Source organism: Motacilla alba, chromosome 9 (genome assembly GCF_015832195.1).
Source record: "Motacilla alba alba isolate MOTALB_02 chromosome 9, Motacilla_alba_V1.0_pri, whole genome shotgun sequence".
In the NCBI taxonomy this organism is placed as follows: Eukaryota; Metazoa; Chordata; class Aves; order Passeriformes; family Motacillidae; genus Motacilla; species Motacilla alba.
In genome coordinates, this window is record NC_052024.1 from 4,304,562 (window position 1) to 4,325,423 (window position 20,862).

Genomic DNA, 20,862 nt, shown 5'->3' on the forward strand with positions numbered 1-20,862 from the left:
TCCTGCCCATGGCAGGGGGCTGGAAATGAAATCACCATTGCAGTCCCGTCCAACCCAAACCCCTCTGTGATTCAACTGTCCCTGGGGGTGAGTCTGCAGGCGAAGCGAGTTGGTACAACAAGTTTGGGGTGGGAATGGGGCTTATCCTGGAGGTGCGCTCCGAGCACGGCCTGCAGAAGCAGCCTGCACGGCCTCCAGGAGCAGCCCCTGGTTAAACAGCTGTAAGACACCAGCAGCCTGCAGTGTTTAATAATGGTTTATTGAGCTGGGTTGAATACATTGCCAGACTGAGCCCCCTCCCCTTGCCAAACCCCCGTGCATCCCTGGTGAAACTGCAGGTGTGCCGTGGTGGCCACCAGCGTGGGAGGAGCAGCCTTGGCTAGCCAGTGTCTGATCCACTGGGAGAAGGTGGGGAACCAAAATCCCTTCCTGAGCAGTGCCAGGCATAACATGCCACCGTGGGGCTCTTCTGGATGATCAAAAAATGTATCCACTGTGCCTTGTTCTCCCCATGGCGGGCAACAGAAAATGTGAGTGAAAGACCCCTTAAAAGCAGGGATGCCTGGGATTGACACACAAATGTCCCCTCTCCTGTCCCTGCCTGCCCAAGGAACCACAGAGCATGGATCGCCTGTGTCCCAGCAAGCTGCCACTTCCCATCCATGTGCACAAGCAGTGGGGACAGGCAGGTGATGTTTAGCTGGGGCCTTGGCTCAGAGGGAGGAGGGAAGTTTAGCTGCAAGCCAGCGCTCAGCGTACACAAGCAGGGTCACACACAGTTTGGGGCATGGCAGGTGGGCCTGTGCAGGGCTATGAAACCATAGGTATATAAGCCAAGAGCTGCTCACACCATCAGAAGTGCTGGCTCACAGCTCAGGACCATGTTGTTGGGTCTGAGGCAACTAGAGGTACGGGTACAGCTGCCACAGGAGCGACTCCAGGTCTTCTCCAGAGCAATCCTTTGGGATCTGTGCCAGTGGGGCTGCCAGGGCTCAGAGCAGCAGCAGGGAGCAGTGATGGATATTCTGGTGGAGGGGTAGCTGGGACTGGCGAGCCCCCAGTGCCCACCCTGAAGCCAAGAGCAGGTTGGAGTGGGCAGAAGGACCATCCCACAGGAAAAGCCCCATGGCTCTGTGTGGCCCGAGCTCTAGGCTAGTGCTGTGGGCTGATGTGGAAGCACCAAGACACAAGCTGGGGCTGAACTTGGTGGCTCAAGGGCCTGGGATTCACTGCCCAGTCAGCCCGTGCCCTCAGGAACCCCTCCCAGAGACCTGCAACATACATTCACAGAGGCACCCAAAGGACCTCAGCTCCAGCAGCTCCCATGTTCTCCCAGACAAGCTGGGGTGGAGCTGCAGGTCCCAGGAGCTGCAGAACCTGGTGGGGGGCAGCAGGAGCCCTGTGCACGAGGCCTCAGTAGTAGGCACCGAGGAGGGTTGAGACCTTGTGCAGGAGCTCCTTGTGGTTGGCGTGCAGGGGGATCCTCTTGTCCAGCACCTGCCAGCGGATGCACAGCTCCGGGTCACAGCCCTGGAGGAACTGCAGGGGCACAGATGTCACACGTCTGCTGCCAGCCACACTCAACAGCGCCTCCAGTCCCCCACCCCCTGCCTGCCTTTTTGGGGCATGCACTGTGGTGCCACCCCGTGTTCACCCCCTGTTCTTCCCCCATTGCATGCAGACAGAGTCCTGTGGAGATGTGGCTCTGGAGATCTGGCTGCTGTGCCCCAGGCCCATGTGAGCCAGGTCAGGGAGCCCCCGGGGGTGGCAGCCCCTCACCGAGTTCAGCCGCTTCATCTCCACGTCGTTCTGGGTGTCGAAGTGCACGCTGATGGCCACCGTCTCCACCCAGGCGTTGTCTGTGTTCCGTGGGTCGTCCAGGTACCCCTTGTGCACCTGTGCATGGAGATGCCATGTGAGCAGAGCCCTCATCACCTCTCTGAGGGCACCCTGGGGGCAGGTGGGGCATCGCCCTGCAGGTCTTCTGCCCTGTTGGAGACCAGAGCCCCGCTCCCGCTGCAGCTGGAGCCATGGGGAGCCACTGCTGCAGGCACAGACTCTGCTGTGGGCAGCCCTCCCTCAGGGTCTCTGGGCTGCTCCCTGAGCCCCCTGCTCCCTGAGACATGAATTATGGCACATCCTCACCTCCCCTGCCCCTTCCTCTCTGGTGGGAGCAGTGGCCAAGAGGTGATGCACGCTGCCTCTGTACCCTGGGCCACCCACGTGGCCCTGTGACACCGCGATGCCCACATGTCCCCGTGCTGTAGTGCTGTCCCCAAGCGCCTGTACCACCCTGACGCCTGTGTGTCATCCAGGGGGATGCCCACATGGCCCCATAGCACTGAGCCCTCCTGTGGCCCGACACCCCAGGGACTCGCGTGTGCCCCCACCTCAGTGCCTTGCTTCAGCAGGTTCTGGAACTGGGGCCAGAACTCCCGGCGCAGGATCCACTTGAGCTTCAGCGGCAGCGTCTCGCCTGGCTCCAGCGAGCCCTGTGCCAAAGCAGATGTCAGCTATGGGGCCAGCCGTCAACGCACTCCAGCCTCCCTCCCTGCCACCAGCTTGGCCATCAGGCAGTTGCCTGCCACCACTGCAGAGGATACCAAACAAGGTCTGCTGGTGCCTCCCATCCTCCCTCTCCTGCCCAAAGTCCTCAGCTCTGCCCAAGTAGATGTCTGAGTTTGCCTGATCCAACGTCTGCCAAAGGATGCTTTGGCAATACCTTAACAGGCTCACATGAAGGATGTGAGGATTGGAGCCATGGAGGGGGAGGAGGGAGAAGCAGGGAGTCAGAGTGAGTGGGTGAATGTAAGGAGACCACTGCTCCCCCAGCAGCCTGGCATGCAGGTGTTCTGCAGGAGGGGCAGAGGTACCTCCTCAGCCAGGCTGTGACCCCTGCCTGTGATTCCCCCTTTTCTGTGGGACCCTTCCCTTCCCTTCCCTTCCCTTCCCTTCCCTTCCCTTCCCTTCCCTTCCCTTCCCTTCCCTTCCCTTCCCTTCCCTTCCCTTCCCTTCCCTTCCCTTCCCTTCCCTTCCCTTCCCTTCCCTTCCCTTCCCTTCCCTTCCCTTCCCTTCCCCAGCACCAGCTCTGGTTTCTGCCAGCTCTTACCCCAGGCAGAGCCCAGACATCTGACAGGGGGTACTGGGCCACCAGGACTTCCAGCATCTTCTTCAGGCTCTTCCTTATGATGGACCCATCCAAGTTCCTCCTCCAGCTGTGGAAGAGGTCCCTGTCATGCTGCAGCTGGACGTGGCTCCCCTCTGCCCAGCAGTGGTCACGCTGGCAGTGTGGGGTTTGGCCAGGTCTCTGAGGTGACCCCCTGGCCCCTTTTCCACCGTGCTGCAGCAGGACACACTCACCGGGTCACCACGGGGTGCAGGGCATGGTTGGGCCCAAAGCAGTGCAGCCTCCCGCGGCCTCGCAGCCCCGTCCTGCCCATGGGGTTCCTGCCAGGGTGAGAGAGAGGACTCCCTCTGTGCACCCCCATAACCCTTCCCTACCCCCGCATCTCACACCTTTGGGGGTGTTTTTGGGGGGGTCAGCCCTAAGGACAGTGCATGGAGCTAACCCTGCAGGAATGGGATGGAAGTGCCCAGGCAGCCCTGGCCTCTCCGTGTCCCCGTGCTTGTCCTGCCAGGCAGCTGCCGTGGCAGTGGCACTCACAGTGGCAGCCCGTCCTGCACGTGGCAGTGGCACTCACAGTGGCAGCCCGTCCTGCACGGCGTAGAGCCCGTGGAAGCTCTGCCGGTCGATCAGCCCATCCATGGTGTTGTAGTTGATCTTCAGGAGAGACTCCAAGGAGCTGGAGGGTGGGAGGCAGCCCGGCAGGGAGGGTTGGCTGTGCCACGCAGGGAAGGGGTGGATGGAGGGCAGGGGAGTGTGGGGGGACACTCACAGGCTGAAGGGGTCCTGCACAGCCATGTCCTTGTGGTCAGCCGAGTAGGCAGGGGGGTCGTAGAGTGGGAAATCCACCTGCACAACACATGGCTGTGTCAGCCCCCCGGCCTGTGCCCCTGCCCTCACAGCAGACAGGGGCTGGGACTCCAGGGACGCCTTATGGCCCGGTCTCTCCTCTGCCCAGCTCATGGCATCGCTCCCCAGGGGATGCTCCAGGCTCTGCTGGGGGCTGAGGTCAGAGCCTTGGCTGGAGGGCTCACACCCCCGTGGAGGCCAGTGTCTGATCCTGAGCCAGCCGTGCTTCAGGAAATGGAGAGTTGGGTGGTTGTACCCCCTGTGCCCAACCAAGCATCCCCAGGCATTCCCAGCACTGCAGATCCTAGCAGGAATGGATCCCCTTTTCTTTGGGGTCACTCAAGCAGTGACTCCCCAGGAAGCCAAGGGTCCCAGGGCTGGGAAGAGCAACCGCTCTCAAATGGGATGATGGGTTCCTCTTCCCACCACTGTCAGGATATGCCTCAAGCCTTCTCCTCCCAGCCCCACTGCCCAGAGTCACAGGTCCTACCTCCCAGGGCACCTTCTCATCGGGCACAGGGAAGCGGAGAGTGTGAGACCCTGGGTACAGGAGGTTTCGGGCCAGCACGTGGTACGGGGGCCGGCTCTCCTCGGGCCTCCCCTCCAGGGCACTCTCCTTGGTGTCCAAAGCTTTGGAAGAGCCTGTGAAGCAGACACAGACAGCAGGGTCCCGCAAAGCAGGGCACCAAGTCCAGCGCTGTGGAATAGGGCCCTGCTGAGGGGGCTGGCTGGGTCTCTCCATGGGGATGTTGATGTCCCCTGGGGCCGCGGACCCTGGCTTCCCTTCTGGCAGGTCCTGGATGGAACCCCGGGGAAGGTGGGAATGGACTCAGGAGGGGCTGGATGACCTCATGGAGACACCAAACCTCCCAGGACCAAAGGAACCTCTGCCCCCCTGCTTGACAGAGGGGTGTGAGGGGCTGCTCAGCCCCAGTGTGGGGCCCGGGTTACCCCGGTGCTGCTGAGGAGGAGCCAGCGCTGCTTACCCACGGGCGGCACATCCTCGCCTGAGCTGAAGCCATTGCCCCGCAGTGCCTGCATCATCCAGCGCAGGGCCTGGGCGCTCTGATGCACCTGCAGGGCACGCAGAGGGTCATCCCCGGTGCCGCTGCTCCCCGAGCGCCACGGCATCCCGCCCTGGCAGGAGGCACCACTGCCCTTGGCACCCACTGCTGTGCCCTGTGGGCAGCAGGGATCCCGGCGGTGTCCTGGTGTTTGTCTTGGAAAACCTTCCCCAGGGGATTATTTTTACAAAGCAGGTGGAAAGGGAGATGGAAACAGGATATGCCAAGGCTGGGCTGGCTCCCTGGACACCCCACTGCTCTGGAGGGAGGGGACAGAGAGTCTCTGTCTCCAGGAGGTCTGGAGGGCCCTCTCAGGCCAAGGAGAAGAGCTGCGTCAGCTCTAACTGTCTGGGTGACTAGTGGAGGCAGTGGCCCATCCCACCACTTCCCACCTGCATCCTGTTTACTTTGGAGTCAAACAGAATTTTCCTATACACCTTTAACCCTCAGGTGCTAACGGCAAAGAAACTCAAGCTGTCTCAAATGGTATTGATCCAGAGAGATTCTGTGTTCTGGTTCAATTGAGTCAGCCCCTGGAAAAATTTCACCTTTCTTGGGTACTTGCCCTGGTTTTGCCTCACCTGGTCCTCCAGAGAGCCCAGTCTTTGCTCCACTACCCCTGTCCTCTTCACCCCGTCCAAGTCCAGCAGCTCTGCCAGCACATCAACCCTGGAGAGACAGTGCAGGCTGGAACACCCTCAGCAGCCACCCCTGCACTGATCCCAACTCTTCCATGCCCAGGGCACCGAAGGACAGAAGGGACTTCCTTTCCAGGGAGCAGCCGTACCTCTGCGCAATGTCCCGGATCATCTGCTCCGTGTTCTGCTTCTCCTGGCACTGCTGGTGCTGCAGGTAGCTCTCCTTCAGGTACATCTCCCACGAGAGAAGGGCGGCTTCTTCGTTCTTCTCCAGCTTCTCCTCTGCCGAAGGAAGAGCACGGCAGCGCTGTCACATCCCTGGCCATGCCAAACCCAGGAGCACAGCCCGTGAGCCCAGCCTCGTGCCTCGCGGTACCGTGCCCTGAGGAGGGGGCAAAGGGCAGGAGGGGGACGCTGGTCCTCACTGAGCTTGTGGTGCGTGGCCGGCCGGCGGAGCAAGCCCCGCCGGAGCAGGAGCTGCAGGTGGTTGAGCAGGATGAGGGGCGGGGGCGCGGGCGGGCGGCCGTGGTACTCCTCGATCAGGTCGTGCCGCTGGAACTTCCAGATCTGGTCCGTGTGCTCCTGGACCTGCTGGAAGGTGTAGCTGGGGCAGAGCCCAGGTGTCAGCCGTGCCGTGGGGATGAGGGGGCATGTGGTTGTGATATTTTATGAAAATCCCTTTGCTAGGATTTTCTTCTCCTGAGAAGCTGAGAGGGCCTCCTCTGCTACTGTGGAATGCAGCAGGTGCTTCCTCGATTGGTCAGTGTGGGATGTTTCTACTTGGTAGCCAACTGAGGAGGCAGCAGCTCTCGGACTCTCTGGGATTCACAAAACTTAGTTATTCATTCCTTTCTATTCCTGTCTCGCCTTCTGATGATTCTTTCTCTCCATTCTTTGTAGTACAGTTATAGTGTGGTCTTTTTTAATGTAATATATATCATAATATAATAAACCAGCCTTCTGAAATGGAGTCAAGATCTCTCCTTCCCTTCACCAAGTCCTAACTGCCCAAAAGACCCACAGCAATAAATGGTGATCCCAGATGTAGCAAAAGGGGCACATCGTGTCTGAATGGTGTCCCAGCTCCACCCAGCTCCCTCATCAGCCCCAAGCTGCAACTACTCCTACCGCAGCTATGATCCCCAAGTGGGATCCCACTACTTCCACCACATGTAGAGCCCCCAGACTCACTTGAACATGGCAATGAGGAGGTTGAGGAGGAGGATGTTGGTGAAGAGCAGGTACAGGCACAGCAAGATGACTGTCAGCCATTCTGGGAAGATGGGTGTCTTGTTGTCCGCGTTTGTCTCTGGGCACTTGGGCTTGTAGGGGTCGGTCCCGTTGGGGCTGCACTGGTCGATGTTGAAGTTGACCCCTGTGGGAGGGCACAGCGTGACTCCATGGTGGCCCAACCTCGGGTGTCTTGGGGAGCACGTTCTGCTCTCAGACAGCAGCCAGCATCCAGGGAGCTTAGCACCAGGCAGGGACTTGACCTCCATCTGCACCATCCCAGGTGCTCTGCTCACTGCCAGCTCTATGGGACTTCCATGGGCCGACACAGCATGAGTTTGGCACATCAGCTTGGCCACAGCCACCCTGCTCATGCCACGGCTGTCACAGCCAGTGTCCCGTACCATCGATGTAGGAGGGAATCTGCCCGAAGATGGTCAGGTAGGAATGGTAGACCACGCCACGGAAAAGCCACTCCACGCGTTCCTCATTGTGGATCAGGATAGCCTGCTTGGCAACCCCAAAGGACACCACCCACACTGCCAGCAGGAAGAGGAAGAAGAAGACATCCTTCATCTGCAAAGACAGAGGGGAAGGATAGCTGTGTCCTGGAGCAAGCCCCTCTCCAGGATGGGATAACATGGGTGGCGTATCCAGCTGCTGTAGCAGGACAGTCCAGCCTCACCCCAGCAGGACAGAGGGGAGCTCTCACCATGCGCTTCACAATGATGATCTTGGGCCCCAGTGTTTTACTGACTGTGAAAATGTGCATCAGGCGCAGGCAGAAAATGATAAAAGCCAGGGACAGTATGATGCGCCCAGGATATAATGTTGATGGGATCAGCCTGGACACGGAGGAGAGGAAAGGAAACACCTCAGTGCCACTGTAGAACCATATAGAATCATTTAGGTTGGAATTGCTGAGAGGGTGGTGAGGCCCTGGCACAGGGTGGCCCACAGAAGCTGTGGCTGCCCCATCCCTGGAAGTGTCCAAGGCCAGGTTGGACAGGGCTTGGGAGCAACCTGGATAGTGGAAGGTGTCCCTGACCATGGCAGGGCTGGAAATGGATGGGCTTTAATGTCCCTTCCAACCCAAACCAGTCTGAGGTTCCATGATTCTGTGAAAATACTGTCCAGCTCTGCAGCTCACCTGCAAGTCAGCCCTGCGATGAAGACTAGGATGGCGCAGATATCCAGCTTATTCCAGAAGTCCTTGATGTACAGGGAAGCCATTTTCACAACCCCCAGTCCGTCTGGGTCATACAACACCTGTTGGGAGGAGAAGAGGGGCTGGGTGTAAGATACTCATGTGCCTCGTAGAGGGGAGAGACCACGCAGATCATCTGGCCATCACTGGACACTCTCGCGGAGCCAGAGGTAACCTGAGCCCAGGTGGTTTGCTCTAGGGGCATGGGAGGAGCATGGGGACATCTGGGAAGGAGTGTGGGGACACCAGGGACATTGGGGCTCTTCAGGCTGGAGGAGAAAAGCACTGAGATGTTGAAGCAAAAGCTGGAAAATCTCAAACATCAGGCAAAACCTGGAAATCCTGCTGGGAATTCACCCAAAGGTAGAGCTCCCTCCATCTCCTAACATTCCCAAAACAGACACCAGACATCTCCTGGGAAAAGCCCACCAGCCCTACAGCCTTTTCTTCTGCAAATATACAGGGCTAAGCCAGATGCACCAAGGAGAATCCCTGGCCTCAGAGACGGGGGATCTGGTGGTTCCACGTGCCGGGACCTCTCGGAATAGGGGGTCACATGAGAAGCAGCATGGGAACATGAGCTGTGTGGGACCTCCCACGAGCACCCAGAGGGGTGTCTCTCCTCCTGTGCCACCTGCCAGCCTCAGCTGTGCCTGCCCACACCTGGCGGGTCTCCTCGCACACCAGGGAGAAGAGCCAGAAGTAGATGAGGTATTCCCGCCAGGACGGCGTCGGCTGGAAGTCAACCATCAGGACGTATGCGAAGAGCAGGAGGAAGGTGAAGTAAGAGAGGGTGTTCATGAGGAAGATGACGATGGGTGCTGTGAAGAAGGCTCGGAGGCGCGCCAGGCAGCCCATGGGCTGCAGCCTCTTCTCCCTGCTGGGAGCAGGCATGGCCGTGGGCTCGGCTGCCCAAGAGATGCCACAGCAGCTTCCCCCAGCCAGCCACAGGGGGAGGCCGGAGGAAGCCCCTGCCCCAGTGCAGGAGTGTCCCAGCTGCCAGAAGTACCTGAAGGTGATGAGGTTGGTGTAGAGCAGCGGGAAGAACAGCATGCACGTTATCACCCGCCAAAGGCCGTTGTCCACAGACAGCTTCCCCCACCAGACCTTGGTTAGAAAAGCCTGTGAAGAGGGAGAAAGAGGAGTGCTGGCTACAGAGGCCGAAGGGTGGAGTCACACAGCCACCCTGTGCCATTCACATTCTCTGAAAAATCCCTTTGTCCAGGATTTTTCTCCTGGGAAGCTGAGAAGCCTCAGAGAAAAAAGGAAAACAATTATTATCTCATTTGCCTCTCCTGTGTTTTTCTCGTCTGGAATGTGTTTGGAGATTGTTTACCCACGGGTGATTGTTTCATTGGATTCTAGTGTGAGTTGTTTTCACTCTTTGGCCAATTGGGGCCAAGCTGTGTTGGGACTCTGGAGAGTCATGAGTTTTCATTAGTATCTTTTTAGTATTGTGTAAGTATCCTTTCTGTATTCTTTAGTATAGTATAGTTTAGTATTCTTTAATATATTATAGTACCATAAAATAATAAATTAGCCTTCTGAGAACATGGAGTCAGATTCATCATTCCTTCCTTCCTTCCCTTGTCTGGGGGCAGCGCAAATACAATACTACCCATGAGGAACTCTGGATCTTAGGCACACTTGGGCACATTCCCTCAGCCCACCTGGACACCCCCATGGGACACAAAATTCATGTTCTTGGCCTCCAACGCCAGCTGCAGACAGGTTGTCTTCCCCCAGGCTTCAGAGACACGGGTGAGAAGTTTCTGGGCTCTCTGTTCATCCTTGCGGTAGCAGTCTGTGAACACACCTGGAAGGGCCAGTACCAGGAAGATGAGGCTGAGCTCTGGGGCCAGACACCCACAGAGTCACCCTTCCGAGCAGGATCAGGACATTGCGCCATGCACTGGTACTCCCTGTGCTCCCACCACCATGCAGGCACGGCCTGTGGAGCATAATCCCCACCTGTGAGGATGGGACCCTCATTTCTCACCTCCCAGACATCTCCTGAGTAAAGCTCACCAGCCTTGCGGGGTGCAGGAGCAGCTCTGGGGTGCAGGAGCAGCTCTGGGGGGCAGGAGCCCTCCTGCTCACCAATTGCCTTGTGCTCATACTCCTCGGCCAGGGCCAGCATGTCATCGGTGGTGTCCGTGTCCTCCTCCTCCTTGGCCAGCTCCTTCAGGATTTTGCTGCAGGCCAGTGCAGCTGCCATGCAGTCCTGGCTCTGGCACAGAAGAGGGTAAGGGAAGCATGGACACTCTGTCTGTCAAGTCCCCGAAGCCTTGACAAGCCCTCCCCAGCTCCCACGGGAAGGAAGGAGGGTGGCCCAAACAGATTGGTGCTGAGGATGGACAGCTTGCCTTAACAAGGGCTGAGCTCACCTGTGGATAACCCACTGCCTGGGGAACATGGGAACAACCCTGCCCTTGGCTTATGGGACAGAGTGACTCCTTGGCATGTTCACTGTGCCACCAGCTGCGCTGCCTCTTGTCCTGGAATGCTGTTTATGAGTGGAAGCCCTCTCCACCCCAGCTGCTGTGTCCCTGCGGGTTCTCTCAGCCTGACTAGCCCACTTCTGGCCCAGCACAGCCCCTCTTCCCGTTTTGGCCAGGAAGAGAGGGACCTGGCCTCATGGTGTGGCTGGGGATGGACATTAAGTGCCCTCAGGCTGGCTAGCTGGCTCCTGTTTGGCTGGGGTCAGGCTCAGGACAGCTCTTCCACTATCCCAAATCCCACCAGGTTGCAGGGGCTGTGAGGTTTGGCTCCATACGAGCCCCTCAGCTGTGACCAGAGCTCTGGGCTGTGATACCTGGGCCCAGATGATTTCTGCCAGCTCCCTGCGGTTCTGGACCACGGCCCAGATGAGCAGGTCCCGGACGGGGTCCATGGTGAAGGTGACTCGGCCAGGAGAGCGCTTGTAGAGGGACCGAAGGCTTGACCCCTGCACCTGCAAGGTGTGCAATGCTCAGCACAAGGCCACTCAAACACCTGGTGCTGCCTCCACCACCCATGGAAAGGACTTTGCCCAGGTAGAGTGGTGGCTAAGACTGGACTCATCCTGGGAGTGTCACTTTTTCTAGGGCTGGGATCAGGTGGAGCTGTGCACCCACCCCCTGGCTCCTGCCCGCCAGCATCGCACATCCACGCAGCGCTACAGGTGTAGGGAGTTGCACCTGGAATGCAGGGCAGATGACTAAAAGGCACTTCTAGTACAATTTTTGAGCAGACAAGAGGACAGAGACCCGGCTGCACCCCCCAGGACAGCTCCCTGAGGCAGTGTCCCCTCCCCGGAGCCAGCGGGTAACCCGGAGATGCGTACGTTCAGCTTGATGTGCGGGACGGGGATGGAGAGCCGGGGCCGCTCCGTGTGCTTGGGCTTGGGGTACAGCGGCTGCGTGGAGCAGCCCAGCAGCTCCCGCAGCACCTGCGAGACGTGGTGCATCTGCAGCCTCGGCATTTTGGAGCCGGCTGTGTGCTCTCTCTCCTCCAGCAGCACCTTCTGCAGCTTGCTGTGGAACAGGCAGGACGGCGCCAGGTTGTCGTAGAGGTAAACCAGGGTGTCCCAGGTGACAAAATCCTTGAGACGCACTCCCTGCTCCAGGAACAGCTTCACAAACTCTGGCTTGTTGGAAATCAGGGCAGCTGCCATCACGGGGTGGAGATCTGAGGGCTGGCAGGCCAGAGGAGAGGTGAGGGTCTCCGTGGTCTCAGAGCAGCACCCTACCATGCTCCTCACTTGGGGGGAGATTTTGTCCCTGAGCACATGAGGAGCCTTTGAATGTGAAAGAGCATGTGGCATGCACTAAAACTTGTGGGACATTCCCAGGGGGTTAGAAGAGGGCACTCTTCTGTGGCAGTGGAGCCCTCTGCCCCATTGGCTGCTGGGCAGAGGGATGGGTAGGGTAGAGACCACCTATCCCAAGTGCAGGAATATCACAAAATCACAGGACAGTTTGGGTTGGAAGCTCATATCATTCCAATTCCCTGCCAGGGGCAGGGACACCTTGTAGGTGCGCAGGTTGCCAGCTTGACCTTCAACATTTCCAGGGATGGGGCATATATCCTCAACTATTTCACTTTTGGGTTCCCAGTTCCCACCAGCCCTTCCCAGCCTCATCAAAGGTGTGTGAGCTGGGGGGACCCAAACCCGTTGACTGCAATAGGAAAATCCCTTCCAAGTTCCACAGCCCCATCAGGAAGGACAGACAACCCTGCTCAGCCTTGGCTCCTCAACAGCAGGATCAGGCAGGGGTGGCAGAGCTGGCCCCTGCCCCACCCTGTAATCAGGTACGAGCAGGAAAGCACCAGGCTGGGTGAGATGAGTTTAGAGACAAATTGCTGTTTGACCACAGGGCAGAGCTGTCAAGAGGTATTTTATGTTCTAGGTGGGATCTTTCAAAACAGTGGTTTTGAACAAAATACCAATGGCCTTTGTGTGTGCTTAGCTCTGCTTTGGGTGTTTGAGAGCATTTTTGAAGGACAGCATTTTGAAGGACAGCCCGTGAGCTCCATGCACTGGGAGCTTGGGGTCCAGGAGAAATCCCTTTAAAACTCTCCCCGGGCACAGCCAAGGTGAGAAGTGCCTGACAAGCTGTAAGCCTGGCCAGACAAGCAGCACAGGTATGGCCCTACCTTCCAGTCGTGGTCATCCGTGAAGATCTCGCTTCGGGCAATGTCCACCCTGTTCCAGGCCACGGCCAGCTTCAGCTGGTGGTCCCAGTTCTCGCGGCCAAAGTGGTCCTGGTTTCGGGATGCTGCGTGCAAAGTGCACGTGTTAGAACAGAGGATCACCCCGTGAGAAGATACCACCCGGAAGCCTCCTTGGATGTGCGGCCCTTTGGATAATCATCTTTCCCCAGTAGCAAGGTTTGGGGACTTCTTTGGTGTCCCCGTAAGTCAAGCAGCAGTAGGAGGTGACTTGACCCCCATCCTGTTCACCTTGCCCCATCCTCCCAGGGAGGCTCCCACCCCTCACCTTTGAAGAGGGCCTGGAGGATGGCCACATCCACGTCCTGCTGGCCATATTTGCCCTCTCTGAAGATGGTCAGGAGCTCCCGGCTCCGCACAATGTCTTGGATCTACAAGGAGAGCCATGGGCAAGCAGTGGGCAGCAGCATCTCCTCCCTGCTGCTTCCCACAGGCCCTGCACTGTGCTGGGCAATTCCTCACTACCCTCCATTTCCTGCAGAACCCCTGCGCTGTGTCCTCACCATGGCTTGGTCACAAACACTCCCTCTCTGCCCAAAGGGAGCAGGCAGCAGAGCCTGAGCCCTTGGGGTGCCCACCAGGACAATGATGATGGTGGCTGGGGGCACCATTAAACTTCCCGCTGGGACCCTTGCTGCTCATAGGCCAGGACCCCTGGGACCCGTTTGGTCTCCCAAAGCTCAGAGGAGCCTGCAAGGGACTCACCTTCTTGGTCCACTCCACCAGCTTGCTCTCAGTGAAGAGCTCGTAGGTGTCGTGGAAGAGGACACTCAGTTTCTTCTGGATCAAGGCAATGGTTATCTTGGCCACGGGCAGGTTGGCCACCTGTGCGATGACGTCGGCCACACGCCCAGACCCTTCCACAATCACACAGGGGGTCCCGTTGGTGATGGCGTTGTAGATGGTCTGCAACAGAGCGAGGAGGTTGGTCCAGATCCCAGCCAGACACCTGCAGACCCTCTCTGAGCCTGGCACCCTCTGCTGCACCCAGCACTCCTGTCCGTGTGGCACCACCGGGAGCAGCACCCCGGGAAGGAGCTGCCCCCCTTTGCCTTCCCCCTCAGCTTGCCACAAGCAGTTCCTTACATCAAGAGTCCCAGGCCCTCCTTCCAGCACCACACACACGATGGGGATCTTGATGGCAACACCTGCAGGGAAGCAAAATCCAGGGTGACCTTCCCATAGGGCTGATCCCGCTCGTACGGTCTCCTCTGAGGGGTGGAGTGCGAAAGACAAGGTGGGAGCAGTGTCCCTGACACGTCAGGCTTCAGGGGAGGGGAGCAAAACCATGCCCAGGGATTGTCTGGCATGGCAGGTCAGACACGTAGTGGGACTCTCCAACTCTGTGCAAGGCCAGGAGTTGGACTGGAGGATCTTTGTGGGTCTCTTCGAGCTCAGGGGATTCTGGGACTCCGTGAACACACGTGTGCATGTGTTATGGCAGGAGATCATCTGCACAGTGAGAGGATGACGCCCAGAAGCTCCCTTGGGACCTGGCCCTCTGGGAGAAACTATTTTCCCTGACCAGCACAGCATCCCAAGGTTTTGGGGGCTCCTTTAGTGATCCCATAAGTCTGGCAGAGAAAGGTTCTTTGACCTGCGTCACAGAGGAACCAGGTTCCACATTTATCATGGCAATCCTCTCAGACCCTGTGCCTGGATGCTCTGGGGAAGCCACAGCCCCTTGCTGGAGCCCAGGAAGGACACCATTCCAGGGGGATGGCCCATCCCTGCCTCAGGCCGAGCTGTGTGTTGCCATTACCTCCTTTCACCTTGGTCTGCTCTGAAATGAACTTCTCCAGCCTGGTCCTCAGGGGGATTTCCACCCCGTACCTCCCGTGGGTTCCGTCATCCACCAGGATGAAGTGGGAATGGTTGCTGTCCAGGCAGGACAGGCTGCCTTGGTTCTCCTCATCCAGCACGTACTCAGCAGGAAAGCCCCCCTGTAAGGTGCAGGAGGAGACACTCTGGGAGAAGCCTGGCAGAGGAGCAGCAGATAGCCAAAGTAACCAGCACGTGGGGACAGGAATGGGTCAGCATGTGGGGACAGTCTGGCCAAACTGTCCCTGTGCCCCCACAGTGCTCATGTCAGCCTTGCCCCATGCTCCACTTGCCCTCACACCCACAAGAGTCCACCCAGGAGAAGCACAGAACCACTGGGCAGGGTGGAGGGGCTTCTCAGCAAATACCAGCCTAGGACCATCCCTGGAAGAGTTCAAGGCCAGGTTGGATGGCTCTTGGAGCAGCCTGGTCTAATGAAAGGTTCCCTGCCCATGGCAGAGGGTGGAACAAGGTGAGCTGTAAGGTTCCTTCCAACCCAAACCATTCTAAAGTCCTGTGACCATCACTTCTGGTACAGTTGGGTTTTCCTGGGCTGCCTGGCTCACCATGGGGCAGACGAGGCTCTCGCGGTTGTACACGGTCCCCCAGGTGGCAATGCCAATGGTGACAATCTCGCCCTCCTTGTGGCTGCAGCTCAGGATGAAGTCTCGCACTGCCTCTCCCACCTGTTTCATGACACCAGCGTGGGACCCCCCTGTGATGATCCAGGCTCCTGGGGGTCACAGAGGGGCATGGGAAGGGAGAGGCTCTGCCCACAGCAGTCTCCTGGCCTCCCCCATGTGGCTGTGAGTCCCTGGGGTGATCCATCCCCCAGAGGATTTCTCTTCCCTGCCCTGGCAGCACAGGCAATGCCTTCTTCAGCACCTCTCCGAGTCCAGCTCCTTTTGAGCCTCTTTGCAGCGACTGAGCAGGAGCAGCCCATCCCTGGTGACTGTGGTCCAGGTAGGGACCTACAGGTCCCCTAAAGCAGCTCAGCATCACCAGAACAGCCCAACTTACTGAACCTGGCACGGCCAGGTACAACCTCAGGGAGACCCTCTGCATCCAGATGACCTTTAAAAATCCCTTCCAACCCAAACTTCTATGTTTCCATGATTTTATTATCCTGTGGTCTCTTACCTGTGGTCTGGGCCACCTTGACTAGCCCTTGCCGGAAGATGTTCTTCAGTCTTGGCTTCATGACGAAGTTTTTGGCTCCCCCGGTGACTGAGATGAGCAGGTTGGGTGGGTCGAGGCCCCAGTGCTGTGTCATGAGGTGGTAGATGACCCGCGGGGGGGTATCCGAGGAGACACGCACGTACTGCCACAAAAGGGACCATGCACACATTTTGGGTATAAACAACAGGGTCAGGGTAACAGGACACCTCCCACACAATTCCTCCTGTCCCACCCCAGAGGCTTCCCAGCATCGTTCCACAGCAGAGTCCTGCTGCTGCTGGTCCAGGTCTTTGTCCGTGACCTATTCCCATTCGCTTTCCTGGGAACAAATATTCCCCAGACCAATCTAAGGGCGAGGACAGGGAACAGCCGCTCCTTGAATCGTGAGTCTTGTGGTTTCAGAAAGGGTTTAAGGCTGAGAGGAGGGGTCCTGTCTCAACCCTCCACTGCTTGAGTCACTGCTGCCTCTGGGGCAATTCCACCCTTTCCCAATGTCCTCTCATCCAGGAGGGAAATGCTCCCATGCCATCTACCATGGCAAGACCCAAATACTGGCTCCCCACACACCACAGATGGGACAAACGGATCACCTTCCCTGTCTTCTGTCCCAGCCCTGTGAAGTGGATATCACCGAAGGCATCCGTTGGCATTTCCTGGATGTGCCTGGTGGGGTCCCACTCCTTCCCCAGGAAGATGGGAGGTTTGGCAGCATCGTCCAGGTGCTGTTCCCTGAGATAGCCACACTCACAAACGATCCTCCTGAAAAACACACCAACAACCTCACTGAGAAACCCCAAAGGCAAAGCCCGACCTCAGCCTGGGCAGGAGGAGCTGTTCTCCTTAGGAACATCACAGGCAGCACATCTCCCGCCCAGCTGCTCCTCCAGCTCAGAACTTGTGCAGAAACAAGGGCAGTTTTTAGGGGGAAATTAAGGGGGGAAAATCCAAATATTTCCACTGGTAGAGATGTAGGACGGAAATATTTAGGATGGAAATGACTTCCTGCAAAAGCATTGGAAATGTTTTTCCCTGGGACACAGAATCTCAGCCATGTGGTGACTTGCCACACGCTGAAGAACCAGTTAAAAAGAGGGTTTTGAATCCCTGTGACAGAAAGTTGGGATTTTCTGGTGCTGTAGCTTTATCACCAACCCTCACCTCTGCTCTCCTGAAGGGGAGGGAAGGAGGGAGTGTCTCACCCAGAATCTGATGTCTGGGAGCTTTCCACAAAATAGGTGCATTCCTTCTTTCGGATGTTTTCAGGAATCCAGGAGATGAGATTTTCCTGGTGGAGCAAGAAAAGCAGCAAGGGGTCAGGGTTTCTGGAAGGGGCCAGAAATTATTCCAGGGGACAGACACCAAGGTGATGGGAGCACATCTGGGTGTTCTGTGGGTGTGGAGGATGAAAGCTCCATCGCTGTCAGCAAGGACAAAGCCAGACGCACTCCAAGGAGAAGGGCTATGAGTGCTGGCCATGTGCCTCAGATGTCTGGAGGTTTTCTGTCTGTCCCTAAAACTAACCTGATCAGTTATTAATGCTGCTGTTAGTGAGCCACTCATTAACACTCTTTCATGTGCGTGCCCAGCCGTCCCCTCTTCCAGCACCTCCTGGACTTGCCTTTTCATTGCTGCCAGCGGGGAAATGAGCCTTCCTCCTGCTCTTTGAGACACTGCTGCTGCTCTGCTGCAGGTTGGGGACCACCTCGAAGTCACTCATCTTCCTGGGGTGTGTGGCAGGGTCATCTCCTCTCTCGGGGCACACCTTGTTCAGCTCAGAGGGGAGCACCTTGGCGCAGCGGCCACGCACGGACATGGCTCCTGTGTCTTGTGCTTCTCAGCCTCCTTTCTCCTGTTCCTAGGCTGGGAGCTCCTGAACATCCCCATCCTGAGGGCAGTGGAAGAGAATCAGAGAATCCCAAAACACTTTGGATTGGGAGGGGCCTTAAAGTTCATCTCCTTCCACCCCCCCGCCAAGGGCAGGGACACCTTCCCCTAGAACAGGTTTCTCCAAGCCTGTCCAACCTGGCCTTCAAAGGAAAAAAGGATGCCCATGAACTAAGAGCACTGAGGTGCCCCATCCATCATTGCCAGGGCGGAGATTGGTCCCCTTGCCATCCCCTCACCACGGTCCTCACACAGGGTGTCACCACGTGCGCGGTGACCAGCCTCAGCATGCACCACGCTTCCCCGGGGAAGCCCATCCATGCCCACAAAGTGCCCCACCACGGCCAGCCTGTAACTCCCTTCACCTGCTCTCCCCTGCAGGCAGCTGGGATATTTCTGGCAGCAGGGAGAGCAGAAACTAGGTCTCTTGTGTGAGCAGGCTGAGCATGGCCCTGCATGGGAAATCTGGGAATGTGGACATGCTGGCTGCAGAGACTGGGTGCTGGAGTCCTGTGTCCCCTGCAAAGGTGCCCTGAGAGCCCCAAGATGTACATGGGCTCGCTGCAAAACTCCTGAGCCCCCCTGAACACTCACAGCCCCCTTTGCTGAGATAGGAGAGCTGCTGGAGCAAAGGTGGAAATGCTCCTGGGGTCTCTGGAGCCCAAAGGGGGTGGTGCCCTCCCAGGAGAGCTGGGATTAGGTAATGGAGGCAGCACCGGGCTCAGGTGATGCTCTGGTCAAGCTGTGGGGTCTGTGCTTAAGGAGGATTTTGTCTGCTTTCTTCAAGCCGAATCCTGCATTTCACCCGAGGGTGGGGAGTCCTTGTGGGAAAAAGGAGTGCTGATGCTAAATCAGGGAGTGGCAAGGAAAAGCTATTTTATCAGCCTCCCTCCTGGGATCTCCCACAGCCCCACTGACCTTGAGAGGCAAATTTTGCCAGGCTGGATTGCTACATCAGCACAACCCCCAGCAGATCTGATTTTTGGAGAAAGAGCAGTTGAAATAAGGTCAAATGCACTCCTGATTCTTGTTCATAGTCCCGCAGGGCAGACAGGCTCGTGGGGGCTCGGGGCACGGCCCCGAGCAGCTCATAAGCCCATGCGGGAAGGGCTCCCACCGCAGGTCCTCCAACACCTGGAATACCCGGCCGTCCTCCAGCACCTGGAATTCCTGTCCTTAAGGGCTCGGGGACAAGGACAGAGCCCCCCCACCGCGGCACACGCTGCCTGCCTCCCAGTTTGAGGGGGTCAGGTGGCCCCTCGGTGGCACGGGGTGCTCACAGCGCCCGGCAGGACGGAGTGCAAGGCTGCGAGCCGCAAGGCTGAGAATTGCAAGGCTGAGAATTGCAAGGCTGAGAGCCGCAAGGCTGAGAATTGCAAGGCTGAGAGCCGCAAGGCTGCGAGCTGCCCGTGCTCCTCCCGCCCCCTGCCCCTCCGCCGGCAGCCCCCGGCCCGGCTGCCCGTACCTTCCGTGCCGCATCCTCCGGCCGCATCCCCGGCTCCTCCGCCCCGCGCCCGCCACAGCGGCTCAGCCCCGCGTCCCTCCGGCCCGGCGGGTCATTGTGCCGCTGGAGACGCGGCGATGAGCGGAGAGCGGGGCAGAGCTGCCTGCAGAGAGGAGGAGGCGGCAGTCGGCTGGCAGCTTCCCAGCAAATCAGGCTGCGGGAGCGATCCGTGCCGAGGAGCTGCAGCGCCCAGGCGCGTCCCGAGTTTGCTGGAGCGGCTGAGTCACCCTGGCAGTGCCCGCAGCCAGCCCCCGCTGCCCCCAGCCCCAGGGCAGGGCATCCGCACCCCAACCCCTCCGGGCAGACGTCAGGATGCGGTCACTGAGGTTGTCAGAAGTGCCTCTGCCCAATTAAGGTGCAAATGTCACTGTCACATACGCCAGTGACAATAGTGTGGGGTTTATTTGATAGTAAATATGGGAGAGAGAGAGGGAAAGAAAGAAATAGGGAATAGGTGGGGGGGACAGAAAGAGAGTAACAGGGACAGAATAAGGAAAATATCAGCACTCCGTGGATCTCAATAATGTTCCGTTGATCCTCTCCAGCTGGTCGTCTTGGTGGTGAAACCATTGAATTCTGTGCTCCAAAAATCACAGAATTAAATGGTTTAATATATGCTCAGGCCAGGGAGGAAAATCCAGGTACTTTCCTGGGGGAAGGGCAGGGGTGGGGGGGAGTTTGCCATTGCCTCTTACAAAACATCTTGGGTTTGTTGCATCCCGTGCAGTCCTGTGGGGCAAGGCTTCAGGAATGACTCTGGGGGTCAGTTTGAGGGGCCTGTGATGGATTAATGGATTAATTAACCTCAGCTGCCTCTAACATGAATGTCCTGTGGATGTGGCCCTCCCAGGCTTGGGGGCTCCACAGCCAGACTGTGCAAGGGAGGGTGGATGGGTTCACTGCCCCCGAGCAGGGGTTACAGCACACCCAAACTCCTTCCCCCACCTCGGCTGGGGGGAAATCTGTGCAAACCCACTCCCAGCAAGTGGGTCTGTGGGCTACAGCCTCCCCCACCCCAAAGAAAGCCAGAGATGATTCTTAGCACAGCTGCTGGGGTTGGCTCACATCCTTTTTTTTTGTTTACTTGTTTGTTCAGGTGATTGAGGAATGGGTTTTGTAGGCACACAGCTTGTGGTGGTTGGGATGGGGCTGAGCCTCATCCCCAGTGGGCAGAGCTGTGAGCATCAGGTGAGCAGCACTGGCAGCAGTGAGCCATGGAGTGCCCAGGGGCACTGAGCAACCACCAAAGGAACAGAGGGCACACAGGGGCACTGCATCAACATGAGGGGATAAAAGGCTGGGCTAAAGAATAAGAAGGGCAGCCCCTTGCAGCCTTCTGAAGCAGTGTGGTGTTACTCTGTACGGGCTGAAGCCTTCTGAAATTGTGTGGGGATACTCTGGATACTATCATGGCCATCTCAACTGTGGCATGTGCTGTGACAGGGTTTTCCCTTTATCTAATCTCAGCAGTTTGACTTTCAGTCCAAAGTCCCAGTCAGGTATCTTCAGGCAGGTTTCTTTAGTTGTAGCTTCTTTATACAGTTTTTGTTATAATGAGAAAAAAAATTATATCAATGTTTGAGGCATGAACTGTTCCATTCTCTGACAGCAGATATGATGAGCAGGGGCTGCTTGGGGGATGGATGGTG

General features: G+C 57.8%; 1 protein-coding gene across 2 annotated transcripts; it reads right to left on the bottom strand.

The window, feature by feature from the left end:
- Positions 1–238: 238 nt before the first annotated feature.
- Positions 239–19,441, bottom strand: TRPM2 (transient receptor potential cation channel subfamily M member 2). Of its 2 annotated transcripts, none has more exons than XM_038146446.1 (33): positions 19,175–19,441; positions 17,444–17,710; positions 17,025–17,110; positions 16,416–16,584; positions 15,787–15,967; positions 15,213–15,379; positions 14,588–14,768; positions 13,912–13,973; positions 13,531–13,731; positions 13,094–13,196; positions 12,751–12,872; positions 11,438–11,788; positions 10,928–11,065; positions 10,213–10,342; positions 9,783–9,928; positions 9,122–9,234; positions 8,776–8,989; positions 8,056–8,174; positions 7,618–7,750; positions 7,310–7,481; positions 6,867–7,050; positions 6,101–6,279; positions 5,825–5,957; positions 5,619–5,706; positions 4,960–5,047; positions 4,464–4,615; positions 3,897–3,973; positions 3,702–3,803; positions 3,361–3,447; positions 3,110–3,215; positions 2,391–2,492; positions 1,780–1,896; positions 239–1,539 (listed from the first exon to the last, which is right to left on the bottom strand). In XM_038146446.1, exons 2-33 carry the CDS (start codon positions 17,636–17,638, stop codon positions 1,414–1,416), a joined length of 4,524 nt encoding a protein of 1,507 aa, XP_038002374.1. In that variant the 5' UTR covers positions 17,639–17,710; positions 19,175–19,441; the 3' UTR covers positions 239–1,413. The 2 variants fall into 2 exon arrangements, with proteins under 2 accessions (XP_038002374.1, XP_038002372.1); XM_038146444.1 differs by having other exon boundaries at positions 8,776–8,992; positions 19,175–19,440.
- Between the last annotated feature and the right edge of the window lie 1,421 nt (positions 19,442–20,862).